The following is a 25695-nucleotide window of genomic DNA, read 5'->3' on the forward strand; positions in this document are numbered from 1 at the left end:
ATATTACGAATGATATTAATTAATTGCATCCGCACGCATATAAGGTAAATATATCATTTTGCTCTTTGAAAGTCGGTTTAATGCACAAATTTGATACCGCTATCGCGCGTGGTAGAAAATATAATAGGATTGTTGGTGAAAAATGAACGCGCCACCAAATGGGCTGGAAGGACACGCGGCCGCGTTGAATTTATGATACAATTTCGCGCGTTTCACGTCGTGTCGAAGTGCAATTGGCCCGAGAGATTTTCGATTCGGCTCGACAAGTCCCAGCTCGATATCCCTCTCGTTTCCGAAGAAGTGTGACAGGACTCGGCGACAGGACAGGAGTGACATAATGTACACGCGACAGGCGGAAGTTAGCGGCGCGCATCGTGGACTATTTCCGACACGACTACCCACATGGGTCTCCACGGCATCGAATTTCGCGTCCCGCTCGACGAAAACTTTCGATTGCCAACATTGTTCGGTATTTCGTTTTCTGCGTGTACAACCAACTGCGTATTTGCTGTACGTGTGTTTGCGCGAAACTCGATTTTCCCGTCGCCAGGAAATTAAATTTTTGCCAAGAGATCTAAGCCGCGAAGCGTGTCCACGGAAAATGAGAATGTAACAATTAAATTCGTGACAAGAGACGGATTAATTGAATGCTTGTTGAATTTTTTAGAGGAGATTCAAAGGTGCGTTTTATTCCTGTGTCGCTTCTATCGTTAGTAAGTCACAGTAAATCAAGCAAATTATATTTAAGCAGAACAAAATTTCTTGACATTTAATTTCCCAAATTGAAATCTGTATATTAATTTATTATGATTCTGATGATGAACGAGAAGTCTCTGTATGTTTCAAATATTTAATAAAGTATTACGATTTATCGTTACACAGATACAATATACACATAATAGAACCGAATTAAAATCGATAAATTACGAGTCACAAAGTTACAACACGTATATTTTAAATTAAATTATTTTAAAATACTTAAAAGAAATACTTAAATGCTATAAAAATGCGTTGTTTCTTTTTCTTTTTTCGTTAAAATTTTTAAAAGTAGCTTTCAAACGATTTCTATATTATAGATATTATTTCTATATTATATTATAAATAAGCCAATTATCGCAAAGTAAATTTTTTTTAGACTATCAGCGAAATCACGCACTTACTGCGCGTTTATTGTCGTGTATCTTCGTGAATGTAATTAGCGAGTTTGTATATACTAATTGACGATAAAATTCACGCGACCTTACTTCGCTCGAGCTTGACACATTTATCATCATATATCATCGGTCCATTCGTTTTATTCTTTTTTCAGTACGATATAGAAAATGAGATATATTTCAGAAATTTTATTTAGATCTGAACGATACAAAAAAGAATACAAATATATTGGAACACGATTGTGCAATTAAATAATCTAATAAATTCGAGATATTCGAATACATCGAATTATCTACAGATTCACGCACTCATCGATTATCGGCCCGATGGAATTGCATGTAGCCTTTTAATTACTTTTTAATTGAATGCCACTTTTTCTGCAACATTTTTTTCAATTGCCTTTGACACTTTCGATCAAATATCGTTTTCAGTGAAATAAAGCGGGAACGAGTATATCGAGTCATTAAATACTTTATAATGCGTATTTACTATTATTCCCACGGTAAGATGTACTTTTCATCCTCATCGTAAGTTCTGAAGTAATGAAAACTTTAATGGAATTTAACACTGAACTCTCGCGGCCCTTTTCCCTTCGGATAAACTGACAAACGTCCATTAACTTCCTTCGGAATCGACAATTCGCATCGAATAAACATAATTAAAAGGCATTGTTGCGATAAAAAATTCGACATCTTCTTTTGTTACAAAAAGAAATTGCCCGATTTTTAATTTTAATTCAATGTAACGTAATATTAGGAAAATAAAATTGAGATTATTTAAAAAAAAATTGACAGCAAAAAAACAAAATTTTGAACAAAGATAATATACGAAATTACACGTACGTGTCATCTATTTTGTAAAGCGTTTATTATTACTAAAAAAACACGTCCATTAAATGTGCAAATTGTGCTGTAAATAAATTTCGACGTGACAATCTGCGTTTTAATTTCTCCAAAAAAATTTCTAAAAAAGGCGTTTGAAGAATGGGATGGCAAATGAATAATGGAATAATCGGGATAAATTATATCCAATACGAAAAGGGAGAGAGAGAGAGAGAGAGAGAGAGAGAGATAGAATGTGCTTGCAACTTTGAGAGCCGTGTGGCAAATTACTTTCGCCTATCGATCTCAAGTGGTTCTTACACTTCGCCAAGCTCGCTATAATATAATACACACGGCTATCGCCAGTATTAATAATTGCTTTGCTACGACGAACAATATCATGCGCATCCCATAATTAATGTTCCCTCGAAGTTCCCGGTACGTTGCACAACGACAATTGAAATAATTATATTTGTTGCGGTTAATGCATTGTCGAAAGTTCAATGTTATGCATTTCAAGTTGCGGAAATTAACACGTACCGATAGCTGCCACTGCGCAAATAATTCGCTGTTAGAAATAACATAAAAATATAAATATTATCGTGCGCGTTATTTACGTGACACACGTAGTGATTCTGTTATATTGTCACGTAAAAAAATTTTTATAGACAAATACACGATCGTAAAAGCTGAAATTTTTTATTGTCTGTTCACGATTTTTAGATATCCTTTATGACCGATTACTTCTTGTCGATTTATTTATCACGGATTTATCGTAGCTTTGAGAAAAAAATTATATATAAAAGGCGCTATTATTTTGATAAAAAAAAAAAAAAAAAAAACAATTTATATGATACTTCAAAAATAATTTCAGAAAATATCTTCTAAGGGGAGGAAGGTGAGGTAAAAAATTCAGGTGAACTATAATAATTGCATTTCTAGACCTGTATATATCAAACGTCGCGTGATATTTCGAAAGTAATATCAAAGAATTATAATCTCGGGCAAAATTATTTCTCTCTTTTGTGCACAGCTTGGATTTCTTCCTTAATCGCGAACGTAGGCAGTAGAGAAGCCTGAAAATTATTTGTCTAGACACGCGATATGAGCACTGTGAACTCTAGTTCACAACGAATAAAATTTCTCGCCAGGACGCGATGCGAGTAAAGTCGTCCCAAGTGGTGCGAGAAACGACACATAGTCCCAGAAGTCAGTCTTTTTTTCATCTAACAATTATGTTGTCCGCAGAAAATTAAATAGTTCTTGTAAGATTATACATGACAATTATATTGTCCGAGGAAAATTAGATTAGCTTCGCGAAATATGGCCGCTTGAATTAAATATTTCCAGATTTGATTTAACAATTATTCTAAATGCACCGAATTATTATCTTTTTTCAAGTATTTAACAATCTATTTTAACTAAAAATATAAAAAGATTTAATTATGCAGATAAATATTTAAGAGACTCTTTAAATATTGCGGTTTTAAAAGAAATAAAAATTGAAAACGAACATTATATTGAATAAATTCGCAAAGAGAGGATTCGTTCATAATAAAATGTAATGTTATTCTACAAACACTAAAGATTTAATGGAAATATTCAACAGCATCTCGCACATATTACTCGTATTATTGCAATCATGCTTGAAAATATATTGTATCTCTCAGATATGCCTTCATAATTTTTTCACCAAATTTATTGCAAACTATAATATTTACAAAGAAAATGTGAAGTGTATATATGCGAATATATTACACCGCGGTAACTTTGTACGCTACTTAAAGCTTAAGAAGACACGGTATCTAAAAGCTCTTTTGCGATAGTACACGAATCATTATACATTAATGACGTTACCTTGAACTACGTTAAGTTTCGCATCGAGTATTAATTCAAGACATGATCGAAGCACTCATCGTAATTAGTTGAAGCGACCCGCGAAAAACATGTCGAGAGACAGAAAGGAAGAAAGATAGAGAAGATAAAGGAAGAATCTTACTGTAGCAAATTTTCTTTTTGTGCAGGAGAAACATGAAGTAACGGACACGGGTCCATTATTGCCCCGGAGGGCTTTCCAACGTCTGGAGGCAGAGAAGACACGGTGACACGGAGAAAATACGGCATGGATTTCCCAAAACGAGAATGGAGTCACAGGCTTAGTCTTCGTGGTAGCCGAAGAGCTCACGAGGTAACTATTCCGTCGAGAATTGTATTATTTAGAACACCGAACATAATCGGGATTTGTGCGCAAAGTGTACTGTAATATCGAATACTTGTTGCGAAATTTTGGCTACGTTAAAATTAAATATCATTGTAAAATATATATTTATAAACGAGATTTTTTATATGCAGGGTGTCAGGGCAATTTCTTCCAAAAAAAGCTCTTACAGCTTACCTCGAGAGCTTTTCAAAACACTATAATAAAGTATGTTTTCATTGATCACTTTTCGAGTTATGAGGGTTGAAATAATTTCTTAATTTTAATTATAATTAAATTAATTATAATTAAATATTGTTAATTGCAAATTACATATTTTTTCTTAAAAACAATTATGTGTTTTCTTTATACTAATTGATTCCTGTCATTATTTTGTACATAAAAATATATAAATATATATTATAAAAAAGTATTAAGGTAAGATCGGAAAATGAATATTTTACTGGATATTTTATGGTTTATGTAAAATATGGTTTATGTAATATTTTATGGTTTATGTAAAATTAAGATTATTTCAAGCCTCATAACTCGAAAAGTGTTTAATGAAAAAATACTTTATTATAGTGTTTTGAAAAGCTCTCGTGTTAAGCTGTAAGAGTTTTTTTTGGGCAGATATTGCTCTGACATCCGTCAGTTCAATCATAAAAGTATAAATATATAAAATATACGCTTGAGAATTAAAATTAATATTCTAGCTTTGTATTATCCATTATAATTATCATTCCTAATTGCGTGCCGCGCTTCCGTTTTACGTTCACGATTGCAGATAAAAAGAAACAAAATAAAGAAACTTATTGTGTGCAAGTTACACACGCGAGGGATGCATGCCCTAGTATACATTATTCATAAGCAGGTTTTTCGTTCTGAACATTCGTGTAATCATCCGCCGTATCATACGTTAAAGCATACTTTTCACGTGTTGTCACGAGATATCACGTTATGAAAACGTTTCAAACGTGATCGAACGTATGCGTTTGTATTATTTCCGGAACGGACGTGTAATTGCTTTATGTTATATATCTCTCGATAATTACAGATTGACATAAACGTAATTCAATCGTTGCACATGTGCACATTCGTAATAAAATTTATATTGTCATTACTTTCATCAATATTAATATCGATATTAATATCGTGTATTCGAAAGCATAAAATTATTTTATATGCTATGACATACTATAATATACACTCGATATTAAAATGAGGTATGCAACGGTATGACAATATAATGACTTCTGTGTGGAAATAAATTTACAAAATCCAATATTCTGTTAATTTATACGGCAAAAAAGATATGTGAATCCAGATTAAAGAAATATTATCAGAGCTGGAGATCACGTGCTATCGTATATGCACACTGTAAAAATATTTTTCATCATTATGTATATATGTTGCGGATTATTTTGGAAAAGTAAAAAAATTTTTCTCCACACCAGTGATATAAAGCAACTGAACTGGAGGAAAACTCGGAGATAAACGAGTTGATATAACACTCTCATTACGAATTACAGAGATATATTCGGCGGTATAACGAAGTGCCAGGTGGTATGTTATCAGTCCCTCGCGAAACACACATATGTTAAGAACACGTCGACGAAGGATAAAGGCATTTACGGTACTAAATTCCGAGTGTTTAGAATTTTATTTAGCTTCATGAACAGACAATGAATGTCCATTAGCGCGTTTTATCGTCGTGTTTATGCATCACACAAAGGAATGCTTAACAATCCCATCATTAATTCGATGTCTCGTTAGGATTCCGACATTTCAGAAAATCCTCGCACATTTAACATAATTTTTATTCGTGTAAACAATACTGCGAAATTTCGATATAATAAGACAAAAAAATAAAATCAGTTATTATATAATCCGGTGCTCTTATTCGCGATTTGACAGATGGAAACGTGGAGCTCGACAGAATAGATTGCTGCTTATTGCGAATTCAGTCAGATGAAGTAGTGCGCACTGATGCACATTAAAGAACGTCATACGCAAATCCACGTGAAGACATAGTAATTTGTATTATCAGACATAACCAGTTGAATTCGCAAGACATAACTTACTTGATTGGATATAGTATACATTAGACATCTGTTTAATTGAGATTTATATATTCATTTTCGAGTAAGTTAATCAATGGATGATATTTAAATCTACTCTAGCGATTTATTGCATTCAAGTAAATGCACTATATTAGACAAATTACAGGTTTTTAATACGTTTAATAAAACACCTGAAATAATAAAGAATTTAAATAATGATATTGAACATCTAAATCTCGTCATTATTAGACTATTTAATTAAGATTTATATATTCACATTCGAGTAAGTTAATCAATGGATGATATTTAAATCTACTCTAGCGATTTATTTCATTCAAGTAATGCACTATATTAGACAAATTACAGGTTTTTAAGATGTTTAATAAAACACGTGACATAATAAAGAACCTAAATAATGACATTGAATATCTAAATCTCGTCATTATTAGACATCTGTTTAAGATTTATATTCACATTCAAGTAAGTTAATCAATGGATGATATTTAAATCTACTCTAGCGATTTATTGCATTCAAGTAAATGCACTATATTAGACAAATTACAGGTTTTTAATACGTTTAATAAAACACCTGAAATAATAAAAAATTTAAATAATGATATTGAACATCTAAATCTCGTCATTATTAGACTATTTAATTAAGATTTATATATTCACATTCAAGTAAGTTAATCAATAGATGATATTTAAATCTACTCTAGCGATTTATTTCATTCAAGTAATGCACTATATTTGACAAATTACAGGTTTTTAATACGTTTAATAAAACACCTGAAATAATAAAGAATCTAAATGACATTAAACATCTAAATAACGACGAGATTTTAAACGATGAATAGAAAGATGACAATAATGTCATAATCTTGTAATCAGAGAGATATGCTCTTTAAAAATGGAGGCTGGTAAACGCAATGCTATTAACTCGACGCGACCAACATTAAGCAGCACGTTTAAATGACATTAATGGGGCACTTGCGAACGCGCGAATCACTCTCGCGATAATCGTACAACGTTCTCTCGTAATGAAACGACATTATCGCGTTTTAACGTTCTCTCTCGTTTAATACATTATTTTATATCGCAATTTAATATGCTCGTTCACTCAGGTATTTGCCGGCCAAGGAATGCACGTAATGTTGTAATACTCCTTCTCTGGCATAATAATTTCTAGCTGAGGAAGCAGAGTCCGGTACACGCATTTTATTCTGATGTTGCGCACATAATTTACCGCAACTAACTCGTTGTACAATGTATATTCGTAGCGAAATATATTACGAGACATATGTTCGTTCGAGCAAAAGCTCGCCTTAAATGCGTCTCACGCCGTACGATTCCATTTATCAGTACAGAGAAATACTGGAAAAATCCTAATTATCGTACATTACATAACGTAATTAAGCTACTAATATCCATTTCAGTGGAAAATACTTCGCACAATTAAAATTTAAAGTACTACAAAAAAGCAATATTAATAAAATAAATATACTAAATGAAACATATTTTTCTCAAAAAATTAAATACGATTAAAAATATATAAAAAAAATTAAAGACGATAGTTGATAAGCCAATTTTTATCCACTAATAAAAAGTTATATTTGAGTGATAACTAATCTGACTGAAATTATAGAGAAGAAATATTAAAATAAGATAAAATAAATATATTCTTAGATTTTAATTGTGCTCTGTAACGTTATATAATGTATGTAACGTATAATTAAAAGCATGCCGTCAGACACGTTAATATTGTACTGTATTTTCTACCGTGCACGATTATCGCGCAGTGGAAACTGCGAACAATTAATTTTCATATCTTGTCCCTTTATCGCCACATTGTCATAGAGCGATAATGAATGATACTGCAGTAGCCGTAATATTTTTCCATATCTTTCACATTTTTTTACGGCATCTCGTTAACACATATTTCTGCATAAATGGGCCCTCGGTAAATTTTAACGTTTGGCCAGTAATATATTTCTCATTCGTTACATTCGTCGTCTAATCACGTATGAGTCATTTATCGACGCGAAACGTGTACTTCTAACTCGCGTGTCCTTTACCCACCCTTCATTTAACTTGTAATGTAATGTAAAATCGATTTACTTTATTTACTTGCTTGAAAAGTGCCATAGAGTATAAAAGTGCTTTTCGAGTATATTACAATTTATCTGACCTAACATCTCGCGCGAATACTTTTCTAGAAATATCTTTTTATTAACCGATATATTTCACGCAAACATGTTTTTATGAAAATTTAAATAAATGTTACACTTTTAACATTTATTTCGAAAAAGTGGTTTTGCCTCGCGATAGATAAATATATTCCATCTCCCTAATTATGCATGCTGCCGGCGATATTCCATGGAACGGATATTTTCGTCTATTGTATTTAAAGTGCAATGCAGAATAATAACGCGAACGAAGCCATTCAAAATAGAAATTAATAAAGCTAGCGCTATTTTAATTTAATTAGAAAATGTGATAATTAAAGTATTTTAAAGTAGAGCTTCTTAAAAACAAGACACTACTTGCTCTTACAACTTCGTAACACAAATATTAATATACCGTAATAAAAATATAATTATCACGTAAAATATTTTCGTAGAAATATCAAAGTAGATTTCGCATCGTTATCTGCGTTTCCAGCGACGTTTATTGCGACGTATACATGCTTTTTCGAATATTTTCCCGATACTCGATCGTTACAAACATCGTTCGTCTTGGCGACCAACATGGAAAAGCGCACGTACCTCGTTAGAGTAAATAAAAAAGGTGTCTCGAATCGAACGTGTCGAGAAACACGAGAGCGCCTCGCTCGGTGAAATACGCGATGAAATATAGCATTTGTAACGAGCCCCGTCTTTGCGGGACGCGCGTGCAAGTTTTCCTGCCTAATCAGCACGAACAAACGTTCGCAGAAAAGTTGAATAACTTAAGAAAAATAATTTTCGCGGACGCTGTGCATGTGCAACGATCGAGGCTGCAAGCTACACTTATTTTCTAATAAACGATTATAAAATATTCGCAAAGAAAATAACTCCAATAAGGAACTGATCGAATCGCGGAGAAGCGTGAGATAAAAATAAACAAATGCGAATATTTTCAGATAATTAACTGACGCGTGAACGGACTTTAAAGGAAAAATCTTGCATTTTTATTCAGATTTAAATGAGTATTAAAGGGAAAATCTCGTATTTTTATTAAGATGTGAAAGTCTCTCTTCATTTATTATTCGATTCACTGATATATTATATGTTTTTATATTATTAAATTGTTATACATTGATAACTTGTCTCGTACAGATAATTAATTGCCGAATACAATATTAATATGTTATGTTCGATCAACCGAATGCAATCTCTTTTTTATACGATAAACGAAATTAATTATACTCTACTCAATATACTCGATAATTAAAGTTTATCGATGGAAAAATACTAAATGAACGTAGTACGATTCAGAACAATCAACTGTGTTGATGCAAAGGGAATTGCGCTAGCATTTTCGCTTAAGCAACAGAGCGCAGAACAAAAAGAAAAAAAATGTGCGTTTGACACGATTACAAGTACGAGAAATATTTCATGAGTAATAGGACAACAGATGTACAACGTTATTTCACTCTTCCACTTAAACACGACATGCAATTGGCGCACTTATTTCATTCCCGAAAGCTTAAATTGGAAGGATAATGTATACAAAACGTCGCGAAAAATTCCCTCTTTTATAAGAATAAATCTAAAATTTTACTATGGTATTTAATTAAAATTTCAAACTTTACGAAAAATCCATGAGTTTGCAAAATTTAATTATTAATATAATTACATGAATGTTTAAACGAAAATTCGCGTAGCAAAATAACATAACTGAATGTTATCAATCGAATGAGTGCGTGAATTTCATGTTCATATTTCAAAATGTCATTATTTAATTACATATCGGAATGATACTTCGCGTAGTGCGATCACCACTTAAGTGAAACATATCAGAGAACGCGCCGACATGAAAGTAAAATAATACCAGGTCGTACAAGTCGAGACTTCTCTCTCTCTTTACATTTCTTCTAGGAAATAATAGAGTTGGTCATAATAGAGCAATTTTTGCAACGCACGATATTAAAAAGCATACAGTACGAAATACCGAGCAGGTTACAATAGGAGAAAACGTTCCGGTCCTGTATTTTATTGAAATACCTTTCATTCGTTAGAGCTCTCTTAAGAAAAGATCACAAATATTTCACTAATTTCTTCCCCGGCCGTCTACGAGAAATAAATACGAATAATAATAACAATATCATTTAAATATTTACATTTCTTATGAATTTTTTACCGTGCAAAATAAATCATACTCTCCGCGTAATATTTTTTTTCGCTAAAATTAAGAATACATTACAGAGATATATGGCGTGAAAAAATCCGGATTTTCTCCTGATGAGAAAATATTTCCTCTCGAGGCGCTTAGATGCGAAACCGTTATTTTCCGTCATATTCAGAGCAAAAAAAAAATATCCATCTGATCCGCATACGAAACGTTGCACTAGCGCAAGGTTAAGAAACGCATTACGCGACGTATATATATATAATATATACAAGGTGTCAAGGCAATCTCTTCCCAAAAAGAAAGCTTATCTCGAGAGCTTTTCAAAACATAATAAAGTATATTTCATCCAGTATTTTTCGAGTTATGAGGCTTGAAATAATTTCTTAATTTTTACATAAACCATAAAATATCTAATAAAATATATTCATTTTTCGATTATCTTACCTTAATACTTTTATATAGAAAATAAATTGGTGTAAAGAAAACACGTAATTGTTTTAAAAAAAATATGTAATTGCAAATTACATATTTTTTCTTCGAAACAATTATGTGTTTTCTTTACACCAATTGATTCCTCTCATTATTTTCTATATAAAAGTATTAAGATAAGATAATCGAAAAATGAATATTTTACTAGATACTATTTTACCGAGGGGTTAGTCACTAGTGAATTATAGTGTACAAAAATTACCCTTGATACGGATTACCTTTAAATTACCTCGGATTACCCAGATTACTTAAGATTACCTAATATTACCTCAAATGAAGAATCTTTTAAGAGATTTTGCATGTATCTTTTCATTGGTAAGGATGTATTTCGCAATTTTTATTTATTGTATTTTTAGTTATTTTTAGCTTTTTTGAATTTTGTTTTGAATAATAAGTAGACGCCTGACTTACGAAACGACTTTACATGTCAATTTAAATAGCATTATTTCATCTGTAGCCATTATCAGCAGAGTAATAAATTCAAACTATTGTTTACTTCGGGAAAGGGAATTTCGTCTTAAGGAATTAAGCGACTTCTTAACGCAAAGAAATTTGCCTAAAGTAGTTTGGCTGAGTGAAAATGCGACTGGAATTACCGGTAGAATATTCAATACATGAAAATTGTAACATAGGTTTTGTTTTACCATTAAATGACGATGGCTTACTAAAAGTTGTGAAATGCATTCTTATCCACAATTTATGGCGAGAGATAAAGCATTACGATATCGCGAAAACCTAACCACGACAATTCGTAGACTGCAAAAAAGCACGTTTTTACGAAGCATCGATTCTAGAAAACGATTGCAAATTTATTATTGTAAAAAAATACAAGTTCGTGAATGACGTTCACTAACTTCAAAAAGATTATCTTAGATTACCTCAGATTATTTGAGACTACCTTAAGAATACCTAGAATTATCTGCAGATTATTTGATATTATCCTTACTTAGATTACTTAGATTTCCTATTAGATTACTCAAGATTATCTGAGAATGCTAAAGATTATTTAGAGTTACCAAAAATTACCTTAGATTACCCAAAATTTCCTTTCGATTACCGCTAAATTATCTAACCCTTGTACAGAAATTACCTCGATGACCAATCTCTATTTTACTAGATTTTATTGTTTATATAAAATTAACAAATTATTTCAAGTTATAACTCGAAAAGTACTCAATGAAAAAATACTTTATTTTGGTGTTTTAAAAATCTCTCGAGGTACAAGAGCTTTCTTTTTGGGAAGAGATTGCCCTGACACCTTGTATATATAATATCGTTATCGCGAAAACTGAATAAACCCGCAACGAAGCGGTGACAGCTCCGCCGTTGAAAATTTTGTCAAGCTGAAAACTGGATGGCAAACATCGAGATGATACACGAAGAAATCGGGGACGCGAAATTGCGAAAGACGAAAACGCAAAAATTATATAAAAAATATCTAACAATGAAATAAGAACGAAAACACGCTGTATAGAATTTTTGCGACACGTATATAATAATCATGCATACATACATGTCGTATAATAATCACGTATACATACATGTGTATATGAAGAGTTAAATCCTGCATGTCACGTTTCAGTTTGGAAAGAGAGAGAACATCAGATTTATTTACTTCAAAACCGCACTTTAATTTCGCGAATAGCGAGAACTACGTATCAAAAATACATTATATTACATTTATTAATTTATTACGTATTATTATTCATATTATATATTAATTTATATCATATTTATTTAATTTGAAATAAATGAATTGTATATTATTAATGTACTATTTATATTTATGTTATCTAACATTAGTATTTATATATAATTATATATTAATTTATATTACTTTCCACGTTTTTTTAAAATTATTTTTTTATTATGTCACTAACCAACAAAAGTTTATGTATTGCATTTAATTTGGACTTGTAAAACTGACATATTGCGTTTTTGCAATTAAAAGTTATTTTTGCAAAGAAGAAAAAGTTGTATTGATTTGAATTAACTTTATCAAAAGATAGAGATGTATTTTTGACGTTATAGCAAAAATAGACACCAAATATTTAAAAAAAAAACTCTTCAAACAAAAGTCTAAAATAAAATACATGAATAAAAGAAACATTACGAGAGAGATTAATGCGTAATCCGGAAAGAGTCCGAGAAATATGGAAAACCTAATTTAAATTGTCATATTAAATTCAGCGCATTTGAGATTAATGTCAATCACGCATTGACATTGATGTTGAGGTTACGTTGGATTATTGCGTCATTCACTGGTACGGTTATTAACATATTTGTCAATAATTATCGGAGGAAATTACCGGAGGATAAAATACGAGCAATATTTGCCCATTCAGACTCATCGATCATTAATCTCGTTAATATTTTTAATACCTGTTTAATCGGACAAATCCTGTCTTATATTATTTGATCAGTCGCAATTTCGGAAGGAATAATAAATCATCTGACTCACTTATATCGAAGAATCTGCGCTGCTCCGTCGCCGCTATTGCTCCTCCTTTATTACTTCGTTGTTTTTGCACAATTCGGCTCCATATTGTCTTCCGATAATCTTCACACAATTCCCTTCACAACACCCGATCAGCTGTAATTAAGCATCGCACGATTTACTTTCGCGCACTCACACACAAATTAATCGAGATGTAGCACGAATACTTGTGATCTCGCACATTGACACTGATCGACTGTATTTCGTATCGTCCTTTCGACACGTAATCGCGACGCGAGACGACTTGGAAGGAGAAAATAACCCGACTATTATTTGTTGACATTGAACGTTGACGTGTAACGCGTACCAACCGACAAAAAAAATTCATTTGCGGCACGTTTCACGGCGGCAATTTAATACACACAATAATAGACATATATACAATATAATATTTAAATATAAATGTATGTATAAATTAACTTTATAAATATTTATTGTCTTATATTTATATTATTTATTCACATTGTCTTTCGATTATCTTCGCACAATTCGTTTGTCAATTGAGAGAATACGAAGAGAATACGATCTCGCACGTGAACATCCGATCAGCTGTCATTTTGCACGATTCACTTTCACGTACTTGCGCACAAATTATTCGAGATGTAGCACGAATACTTGTGATCTCGCACATTGACATCGACTGTTTCGTATCGTCCTTTCGACACATATAACATATAACACATATACGCGACGCGAGACGACTTGGAAGGAGAAAATAACACAGCGCCGACTATCGTTTGTTGACAATGAGTACGCGCGACGCGTACCACCTGACAAAAAAAAATTTCATTTGCGGCAAGCTTGGCGGCAATTTAATACGCGCAACAATAGACATATATACAATATAATATTTAAATATAAATGTATGTATAAATAAACTTTATAAATATTTATGCTTGCAAAATGAAAACTTTTATAACAACGTTTATTCAAATTTTAATATTTATTACGTTCACTACTATTTATCAAGTATTGTTTGTATGTTTTTACGAACAATAAGTAAAATTCAAAATATAATAGTATATTATTCCGACGTATTTTTTATATATACATATATTTTATATTATATATATATTGTATGAAAATTATTTCAGCTTTATTGGGAAAAAGATACTTTTAACATCGGATCAGAAGAAGACTGTGTGTCATGTCACCAGAGACACTATTATTTATATCGCCGCAGGCACCGAAAATATCTACTTGGTTCTGTTCAAAGCAAAGGCAAAATGGCTCGAGCAACGTCAAAAGAAAATCAACACCCGTTACGTAAATTTTCGCAACTTTGCGTAGGAATTGCAGAATACAGTGAAGGAAAATGTGAAGCCACGTTTTTGTTCTACGATGTATAACGTCATGCATAAGTCGCACTTGTGTGTCAAAAGTTCCTCCAAATCTCCCTCTTTCTTTCTTGAGCACGTTCTCTTTTGACTATCTTTTCATATACATATTTGAAGTTACATATGAAAATATTTTTAACCATTAACTTGGAGCAGATCGAACAGAGTAAATTTGTATCAATAAATTATGTGTATTTTTTGTGCATTATTTTTTATAAAAAAAAATTTTATTTTTCGATAGATCATATTATATTAGCTTTTATATAATTCGCAGTATAAATACATTCTCGTTAATCTTAGATAGTCACAACGAACTTTTTTTCGAAATCTCGTTTGAGAAAAAAATCGAAATTCACCGAGAAGAATTCTTTATTGGAGCGAAGATACAAAGTATTAGAAAACATTTCGTACATTTTACCGATGGAATGAGCGCAAGGCATGTCGGCTGTCAGGAATTTCAACATAGTCATCATCCACATATGCGGTCAAGACCCATCGGTTGTGGTAAACGCGACGCGAATCATTGATGCGGAAAGTAGCAGGTATGATAGCTTTCGCGTAACGGAGCTTCGTTTTCTTCAGGATCGATGAGTAACATCGACCCTTCTCGGACGCGCGGAGATTGAAATCATGGCCCATAAACATGCCGCATCGTCCTGGTTTTCCGCCTTTTTCTCTTTTTTTTTTCTATCTTTTTTCCCGGGATTCTGCCGTCTTCGAAGCCGCATTTTCCGCAGCGGTGCATATATCTATGCATATAACCGGAACAACGAGAATCCTCACATGCCACGTACAGAGCAAGCTTGCATAAATAATATTTGTGCCGGCTTTGTCTTATTCCACGATTCGCAGAGAGCGGATTCGCGCTTAATTATTCGAAGCTGATTTCAATGCACTGACGCGCAAAACGTGGCTGTTTACTCATTGTCATTTTAATTAGCATCTGCGTACCTTGAGCTCTAAATTGAAAGGACCTTCGGAACCTTTCCGCTAAATTTAAGAGGGCACGAAAATAATTAAGGATGGTATTAATTAAAAATTGTCATTATATATATACTATATTTAGCAAATTGTTTATTTCATCTTATTTTATATTTGCGATTTAATTTAGGATAAATAATTATGAATGTACTTCACAGATTAATTTCAAAAAATTAATATTTTACCTGTCAATAAGAATTCAAAGTTTAGAGAAGATGAAATAAAAAAAAGAAATATGTATATATTTTCTTCTTTTAACGATTCTCTTAATAATCTGCATTCTAATATTCGAATCGAATGTTTTGCTTTTTATTTGTGCCACATAACAATGTATTGCACCCTTATCGGCTAATTCTCTTTACATCGTATTGCACTCTTCAAACAAGCGCAACATTAAAGCGAAAAAAATAGAAAGAGAAAAAGAGAAGAAGCAAAAATGTAGAATAGATTCGAATTTTTCTTTTTATAGAAAATAGAAATTTAATACGACCCAATCCTCGTTCTATATCGCATAGAAAGATTCGTGAGAAATTTTCACTAAGAATATTCTCTCTTTTTCGAATTTTTTTCAACGTTTATAATATATTGTATCAAATATATGCCGAGATTTTTTAGATATATGATGATTAATTAATAATTACTGGTTGCTTGTCATAAATCTTCGGACATGAATTGATATTTCGATCCGCAAATTTAATAAAAATATAAAAATATATATAATATAATATATTTTATATATATTATAATATAATATATTTTTTAATATATATTTTATATTATATATATATATATATATATATATTTTTTATATATATTATAATATAATATTTTTTAATATATAAAAAAATATATAATATAATATATTTTAGATACGCATATATCACATAAAATTAAAAAATGATTTATCATCCTGGAATTTATATAAAATTCATGCGTTGTCATAAAAAATCAAATAACTCCAAAATCCCTCTAACGTTTATCAGTGTTTTTATTTAAAAAGATAACCGTGAGTGACGCACATTTTATCAGGGCATAAATCATTTCGCTTTATTCCCGACAGGGCGAGATCGGTCCTAGAACGATAGCCGGTGCCGCCAGGACCACGAGGAGATGGGCCAGCCTCAGGCAACACGTGAGCAGCGGCAATGACGGTGGTAAACCCCGCGTCGAGCTACTGTTCGATACGCCGGGTTCCAAACCCTCCACGCCATCCTCGCAACCGCACACGCCTAATACACCAAAAACACCGCATACCCCACCAATCAAGAAGTCTAATTGGGAGGTCATCGAGCACTTTACCGGCGCGCCACGACCTTCTATCATCACAGTGAGTTGTCCAACTTTTCATCGAGTGCGTTGACACGTTATAGGAATAAACATATCGAAAATGTCCATCAAAAATTATAAATTGCTGATTAACAAAGATTGTATACTATGTTAAATTATACTATGTTATAATGAAAATTACACAACTCGAGCTTATAAAAAAATGGATGAAGTAAGAAAAGATTGCTCCAAGTGTAAAAAAATAAATGTTCAAAACGAAATTATATTGAATTATATTATAACTTCGTGTATCCTTTGTGTTATACAATTATAATTTAACGGCGAGTGTCTGATTGTGCTAATTAATTTTTTAAATTGGTTGAGCAATCATCAAAGGAATATTTATAATTGAGTGAACAACTTTAGATGGAATAATTTTGATGTCCACCATATTACTGATATTATTAGCAATTAATACAAACATGTTTATGTTATTAATTATTCATTAAATTTTTTATATCAACCTCTATCCGCAGAATTAGATATTTAAACCCTCGAGAAAATTGAATATTGATTTTAATTAATTTTTTATTTTCTCTCGAAGAGGAGAGCAAATTTATCTCGTTAATTTTAACAAACTTTTTAAACGTGATATTTGCGTAATTTGTAGAGTCTTTTGTAACGTTAATAGATAGATATCGAATTTCGGAATTGAATAGAATTACTATAAATTCTGATCAATTTCTCAAAAAATCGCTCGATATATTATTATTATCCGCAGATGTCGAATCTATCGACGTTATGGGGCGAAAGTTATTAAAATTTACTGAAAGGTAAAATTTCGACTATCTCCGGAAGGAAAGTTCTTCATTAATAACGGCGTGCACGTGACTGTACGAATGGTACGACCGCTCGATATTTTCGCTGCACGCGCATCACGTTTCTCCATTATCGTGGCCGAGTCTCCATCGGGAAAGGTACAAATCGTTGAACAAAACGAGGAAACGAGAAACGGTGCGGAAAGACGAAACCACTTTGTCAGATCCTTTTCCCCTTTGATGCGTCTGCTCGATTTTCAAGAGGGAGGCGTCGAGACATCGTGCATCACATTGCACGCGATGTCCCGATATTGAACCTTGCCAATACATAACGAATCAATGTTTCCTCGATATAATCGATACAAACTTCGATTCGGGTGCTTTATTTCATGCATTTTATTTTCGTTTCGTTGTAACTCTTTTTATTCATATATTTATCGCGCACCGAAATTCATAAATTTGTTAACTTTATTAGCTTCATCGATATTAATATCGTTTTAATATTCGATTAATATAAATATCTGTCCGCGATTTTTAACGGTAGAAAGAATTGCGTAAATATGTGACGAAATTTAATAGAAAAAAAAAATATTGAGAGAAGCGGGTAACAAAGCGAACAAGCAAATCGCAATAATTTGCTCTCAATAATAATGTATTTCGTACACCATATTTTGCGCGCGTTCAGTGGATTTCCCTTGATAGAGAGGAATAATCGTTACGGAAAGTGTACACACGCAAGCGGTTATCGTATGCACAAATAATCGCATTGAGCTAGGTAACGATTATCGTATTATAGACAAACACTAACAAACATACCGGCTAGCCGTGTATGCCTTTCGTTAAATCACATTAATGCATCGTCTATTCACCGTGCTGTTTGCGCACTGAATCGCTACGCAGGAACACTACAGGATATCCTGAAATCAGTAGAAATGCGGACACACAACGTTGTGCTCGCGATCAAATTCATTTGATCGCATTTCGCGAATGCTTACGTTCAATATCGTAATCAAAGGAAATTGAAATTACCGTTTATGGAATCCATTTTGCGTTAAACGGCTATGTTTAATTATTTATTTTCGCCTCCAAAATCTAGTTTTTCGAGACGAAAATCCTTATTTGTAATCGGTTCGAAAATGATTTTCACGTGGAATAAAAACTTGACATTATATTTCTCATTATTTCTGAAATTCTCTGTACCTGAATACACGAGAGTCGGCCTGTTCCCAGGTTGCCAGAGGATCGGAAGTGGGCATGGCGCCGACGACCGGAAGGGAGACCATGGCGGAAGCTGCGGCGAACGCGGGGATCACGCAGCGCACGCCGAAATGCGCCCTGAGCAGGTTCCTGAGCTCGTTATGCGGCTCTCATCGCTTCAAGAACTTGCAGGTAGAAGAAGCAGAGACTCTTTCGACGGCGCGTGCATTCGCCTCTCTCTCCTTTAAACTACTTTTCCTTTTGCCCGCGCTTCCGAGTAATTACTCGAATATCTCGCTTCTAATGAGAGCACCGGACGCGTAATTACACTCACTGTAGTTAGCACATCCGGTAAATATCGAATGAATTTAACGCAGATTCGTCCAGTCAAAGTTGAAATGATTAGACGTTTCCCCCGATTATGCGTCTGATCATGCACGGATAAATCTACTTTCTTCGCGAATGACTTCAATATCGGAGTATCGGAGTAAAATGAATCGAAAGTTAAACATATAAAGTCACTATCGTATCGCTGAGAGAAAAACGTATCGTAATTAGCTAAATTAAAATCGCGCCATTTTTTCAATATGACTCGTAATAACGATCTATATTTTTTGAAATTAATTATGTGAGATGGTTAATTCGGCTAATGGCTCTAACATGCATTATGGAATATATTTTTCGATGTTATTCCTGATATAATCATTCATTTTAATAATTACATATAATTTCGAAATTAATTAATAATTTTTTCCACCTGTATGTAACAATCTTTTTAATACAGTCATAAATAATTATAATAAACTTCTCACTTTTACGAAAAAAATAAACCTAGTATTTTATCTTCATCAACAAAGACGCAAATATTTCCTATAAGATGTACACTTGTATATTCTTTTTTTCAATTAACTTTCGATGTTATTCCTGATGTAATATTTATTTTAATTATTATATATAATTTTGAAATTAATTAATAATTTTTCTACCTGTATATAACAATCTTTTTAATACAGTCACAAGTAATAATAATAAACTTCTCACTTTTACGGTAAAGAAATAATGAATCTAGTATTTTATCTTCATCAACAAAAACGCAAATATTTTGTATAAGATATACTTGTATATTCTTTTTTTCAATCAACTTATCTCATCTCGTTAAACGTGATTCCTCGAAAGAGCTGTCACTAATAACGAGCAACCCGCCAATAACATCTTGACGGTATCCGAACCTACGGTGGTGACATTTCTCATCTTGTCATGCAAATCAACGACGTTATCAGGGATTAATCTAAGTTCGTAATGCGGAGGCACGCGCAATCGAAGCGAAGAGCGTTGGCGGCGTCGATTGACGTACGCCGCACCTTGCATAGGGAGTAGTAGTGATGCGCGAATTCAGTCAGACATGTCGGGGAAGAGACAGGAAAAATAGAAAAAGAAAGGAGAATATAATTTTACCGAGAATTTTCGAAAAATCGCGCAACAAGTTTCGGCCATGCGGAAATCCGTGACACTCTGTATAAACGCGAATTTAATGCGATAAATTCTCGCGAACATGTCTCGGATATATCATCGTGGCTACCGATGCGTGCGCGGTACATACGTCAGTTTTGCTCGAAAATATACAGCAAACACCTGGCGAAGATGCTGGTGCACGCGAGAAAAATCCGACCGTGACAACGAACTGGCGGTTAACGCGTTAGCGAGCGCTTCACCGCCCGTAGGGCTTGTACGGAAACATATCGAAATGTCTCACCCGTCAAATGCAGAGCGCGCTCTAACAAAGGTTTCGATATATGGAAATATCGCGGAGCCGTTTGGGAAATGCTCAATACGCGAATATTAGGATCGAAGAATGTTCCGAGTCGCGTTTACCTTGCATTGATCATGTAATGTAACTTGGAAACTGGAAAACCGTAAAAAAACTGCAAAGCGAAGAAGCTTTGTTTGTGTTGTAAACTTCCTGTTATTATAAAATCGTGTATCTGTGAAACTGATATTTTATAAAAGATTTTAAAACAGATACATCCTTTATTTTATAATGTTTTTATTTTTAAAATGTACTAGTTTATATAAAACTTGCCGTAACTTTGTAAAGAATTTGGATCCTTCTAGAAAAGGAAAAAAGTGTGGGATGTGTAAAGTTGCCACACACAGTTTTCTTGTTACACAAAAACAACAAAAGGCTTTCAACATTGCATAATGCCAAAGTATCATCAGAACGCGTTTTCTAACAAAAATAACACTCAACTATTTATCTGCTATTTCTCCTACGCTGTTTTCTAAAGTTTGGTATACTACAGAAATTGAGACGAATGAATTTTTCATGCAGATATTTAGCAATTTTATGTTACTCTTTTAGGTAAAAAAAAATCTTGTTTAATTTTATATGAATAAGTTTGTCAAATTCTTTTAATTTTCTTAACAAATTATTTTCTTCGTCCATATCATTCCAAAATCCTGATCATGAATTTCCTATAAAACAAATTATTAACGATGATTGTTCCAATAATCAGATTATTAAAGTTGATCGAGTCGAGATTCTTATCCATTAATTACCCCTATTGCAAGTAGTTGAAGTAAATGTTAAAATAAACCTTATTTATTATCTTCTGTTAAATATATTACGTCAGTATGTTGCATGTTGCAATCTCCTCCAATAGTAATCGATTTTCTTGCGTATATACTGTATAAACTTAAACCTCTTATATACCATGTGAAAAATATACTTTTTCTTATAATATACTAACATCATAATCTTCCATTAATATTAAAAGATTCTACACACATATCATATTATCAAGTATAAAAAACGAATAAAATATCAAATAAGTAGGAATTAATAATATTAATTAAATCCTGATAATAACAATAATAATTGTTTAAAAAAAGTTAAAATTATAAACAGAATTATAACGGATTAAGAAATAAAAATTTCAGAACGCGAATTATACGGTCCGTTTAAGGCGAGCAGAAACGTACACATTAATTATTCATTCAAAAATCTGTATGCGTTTACAAATCCACGTAAAACACATGGGAATTCGAAGGCGACGAGACCCGTGAATTTGAAAATTGGTTCGCGATTATTCACAAAAACGTGATCGAATAACAAGAAAAAGACTGGTACGACTTACAACAACGTTCTTCTGCGATTCTCGTAAGAGTGACTCGCAATGTCTGGTCACGTAGGAACCGGAAACCGGGACCGACGCGCGTCGATTTGATTGCATTCGAGCGATATTCCCGCCGGCGATGCAATATCTTCGATGGGGTTTGATCCTCCATCACATTCGAACGAAAGAAATCTCTCCGTTATTCTAACTCTGTCACGTTGTGCTGTTATATACTCGACAGACGAGAAGATAGAATTCTTTATTGACATGTTAGAACGAACATCAAACTGCGATAATAATATGCAATGTTTTCGGAAAGAGATAGAATATCGAATGCTTTTAAATAAGTCACAAATCATATACACATTTTCGCATTCATAAACATTGTAATTAATTTAAATTCAAATTTTCATATTTATATTAAAACTCGAGCTTTCATACAAATGTCGGAATATCAATTGAGATTGTAATCGATAAGCTAGAACCTTTTATATATGCGAAAAGTATACATTTTTTTTATAATATACTAACAATATCATTATCTCCCAATTATCTTAATATTAAATCTATCCATTAATATTAATTCTACATGTACATCATGTTATCAAGTATAAAAAATGAATAAAATGTCAAATAAGTAGGAATTAATATTATCCATGTTATTTAAAAAAAAAATAGTTTTCGCAGAAATTAACTTCTAAAAATACGAATAGATGAAGTCTTAATTTACTTTTAATTGCGCATGATAAATTCAAAGTTCAAAAGAGTTTATGTAAAATTGTATTTTAAGATAGAAGAAAAAATAAAATATATATGACAAAAATAATGATTATATGATGAAGAGCACTCACAATTGCGAGCACTGCAATACTGAATGTCTATAACACAAGCCCGCAGGCGGGAGAGAAGATATTTCTTCTCAAAGAGTAACTGTATGTAGCACAAATGCATGCAAATGAAGAAAAATTCTCAATAAAATTACGCATTGTGCCTGAGATTCGGTCATATCATACATGTGTGATCATTCATTCATTTTTGGAAAACGTAAGAGATAAAATTTTACTTGACAATATTTTGATTTATTTACATTTTTATATTTCTATTTAATTCACTAATTTCGCTAATTTATTTTATAATATATTTGTACGCGATTCTCGTTCGACTTTGTTCGTAGTCATTTTATATATGTTCATTATTGACATTTTTATATTTGCACTGAGAATAATCCGCAGAAGGACCGAGACGTTTATTTACATATATGATTAAAAAACTCGTGAGTTATAATAAAATATGCATTTTATTATAACTCACTTGCCGTGCTGGCTTTTATTTGCCTCTCCTTTAATTTTATTTTCATAATTATATTCTTAGGAAAGCCTTTATACATATATTAATTTTATTTTCATAATTATATTCTTAGAAAAGCCTTTATACAATATTATTCTAAAATAATTTATTATAAATTATTTTTTTCCATAATATGTATATGATGACAATAAATAAAGAAAGATAAAAAAAAGTATTTTTATTTTATTCCAACTAGAGATTATAATTTTTAACAATATTTTATATTGTTTTATTTAAGTATTAAAATAATTGTGCGCGTGTGCGTATTTGAAAAAAATGTCTTTAAGCTTTAAGCTTTCAATAAGACAAATTCTATTATACAAAAATATCGTAGATTAAAAAAATTGTCTGAAATATGGAACATTATGTATTCACGGATTGTCGGCAAAACAGCTAAATTTAAGATCATTAAGTATTGAATGAAAGTATTTTATATATAATATACGATAAAATATTTAACATATAAAATTGAAAATTATTAGTCGAATTATATGTTACGCTATTAAAAAGCAGTGAGCGTAATCCCCAAATGCATTAACGATGTTGCTCGATCACGTTCGTGAATTTCACACCATGATGAAAGATTAAAATATTAAACGAGATCGACATGATGAACAGACAGATATCCTTTATATAGGTATATGATTACTGATAATTCTCGCTAATAGCTGCCGAACATTTCGACTATATTGTCGATGACAGTAATTCCATATGGCGGGAAAGGGAGGCGAAGAGAATGCGATAAAGTCTCGTCAATTTTGGGGAGACCAGCGAGAGAAAAATCAAGCTGCAATCTATCGATTGGGCAAACTACGAAATGTTATCCATCGGCAACATTCTTTTTCGATTCTTTTTTTCGCGCGCCGCGTCTCTCTGTCAAATTGGATTTAATCAAATTCAATTTTCACGCTATAATAAAATCAACAGTGATGTATGAGACATGGACAATGGCCGTGCAGGATACAAAGATCATCTAACGATTTAAGAGAAAAATCTTCTGAGAAGGATATTTGAATTATGCATTGGACGAGACACATTAAATCCAAAGAAATATATGAATTGCGTTAAGAACCGGATTTAATTCATGAGATAAAAGCAAATGCAGGGGAATAACAAGAACGATAGAATGCTAAAGCTCGTGTGGGAAGTGAACAACCGGTAAAAAGAAACCTTTAGAAAATGCACCTTTTGGCGAGATAATACCTGAAAAGATCTGCAAATACTTGGCATACAAGACTGTGTAGGAAAGTACCTCAGGATCATATTAGAGACAGACAGCCAAAGCTCATTTAAAGACGTAATACGGATAATAAGAAGAATAATAATTTTTACTAGATGGAATCTTTCCCGAGTTCTTTTTATAGACCAGCCAACAGATTTTATTTATCCTCTCCTCCAGTCTTTTCAATGTGTGCATAGAGGTAGCATTAGACAAATCAAAAAAAATATAAAGAAAAAAAATACTGGAAGCATTATCGCTATCGAGGTATTACTCGAGAGGGATTTATAATGCATCTCTCAAATACAAAACACTGCATTGCAGACGTATAAATAAAAAATGTGCTAAGGTATATGGAATAGAAGAACGCGTAAAAATAAAATTTAATCGTTTTTGGTTTTCTCATTCCTGCCTCATGTTGTTCAACTTGAATTTAAGTCCTGAATTTTCGGCAAACGGTTTGCGATTCTTTGCGGATGGTACCAGATTGCGTTACACACGAATCGTAGCAGTCTGCGCTTGGATAACACGTTGATACGCCGTGTAAAATTCAACGCCACAGTAATGTAATATATCTGCGAGCAAGTCTCTGCAAATGGATACCGTTGTAACGATATAAATTACAAGCCATTTTCCGCGATCTTCGGAGATATCTCGCATCGATGTTTTTTTCCATCAAAATCAATGATAATGATCGATATATTATAAATATATATGCACGACATTATTTTATGTATATAGTTTTTTTTTGTATCGCGTTTTTTATCTTATTACATTCAATTTGAGACATAATGCAACACTAATATAACACTATATATACATTATAATTATATCATAATGCATATATTATTTATAGAAAATAT

General features: G+C 32.3%; 2 protein-coding genes across 5 annotated transcripts in view; one reads left to right on the top strand and one right to left on the bottom strand.

Annotated features, from left to right (window-relative positions):
* LOC105258715 overlaps nt 1–25695 on the bottom strand; it is a 90997-nt gene that overhangs the window by 27558 nt on the left and 37744 nt on the right. Inside the window, exon 2 of one of the 2 annotated variants that reach the window (XM_025405975.1) lies at nt 13519–13650. The gene's annotated coding sequence lies outside the window, so the exon portion shown is untranslated. Of the gene's footprint in view, nt 1–13518; nt 13798–25695 lie in introns of those variants that run through there. The other variant, XM_025405974.1, reaches the window with a different exon arrangement.
* LOC105258714 (adenylate cyclase type 6) overlaps nt 1–25695 on the top strand; it is an 88229-nt gene that overhangs the window by 15042 nt on the left and 47492 nt on the right. For all 3 annotated transcript variants that reach the window (XM_011270167.3, XM_025405971.1, XM_025405972.1), the window contains exons 2-4: nt 4001–4164; nt 16933–17199; nt 19187–19345. In XM_011270167.3, the coding sequence (XP_011268469.1) occupies nt 4099–4164; nt 16933–17199; nt 19187–19345 (492 nt within the window). In that variant the 5' untranslated portion in view covers nt 4001–4098. The remainder of the gene's footprint in view (nt 1–4000; nt 4165–16932; nt 17200–19186; nt 19346–25695) is intronic.

The sequence above is a fragment of the Camponotus floridanus genome, unplaced genomic scaffold, assembly GCF_003227725.1.
Source record: "Camponotus floridanus strain SB8 unplaced genomic scaffold, Cflo_v7.5 scaffold129, whole genome shotgun sequence".
Classification (NCBI taxonomy): domain Eukaryota; kingdom Metazoa; phylum Arthropoda; class Insecta; order Hymenoptera; family Formicidae; genus Camponotus; species Camponotus floridanus.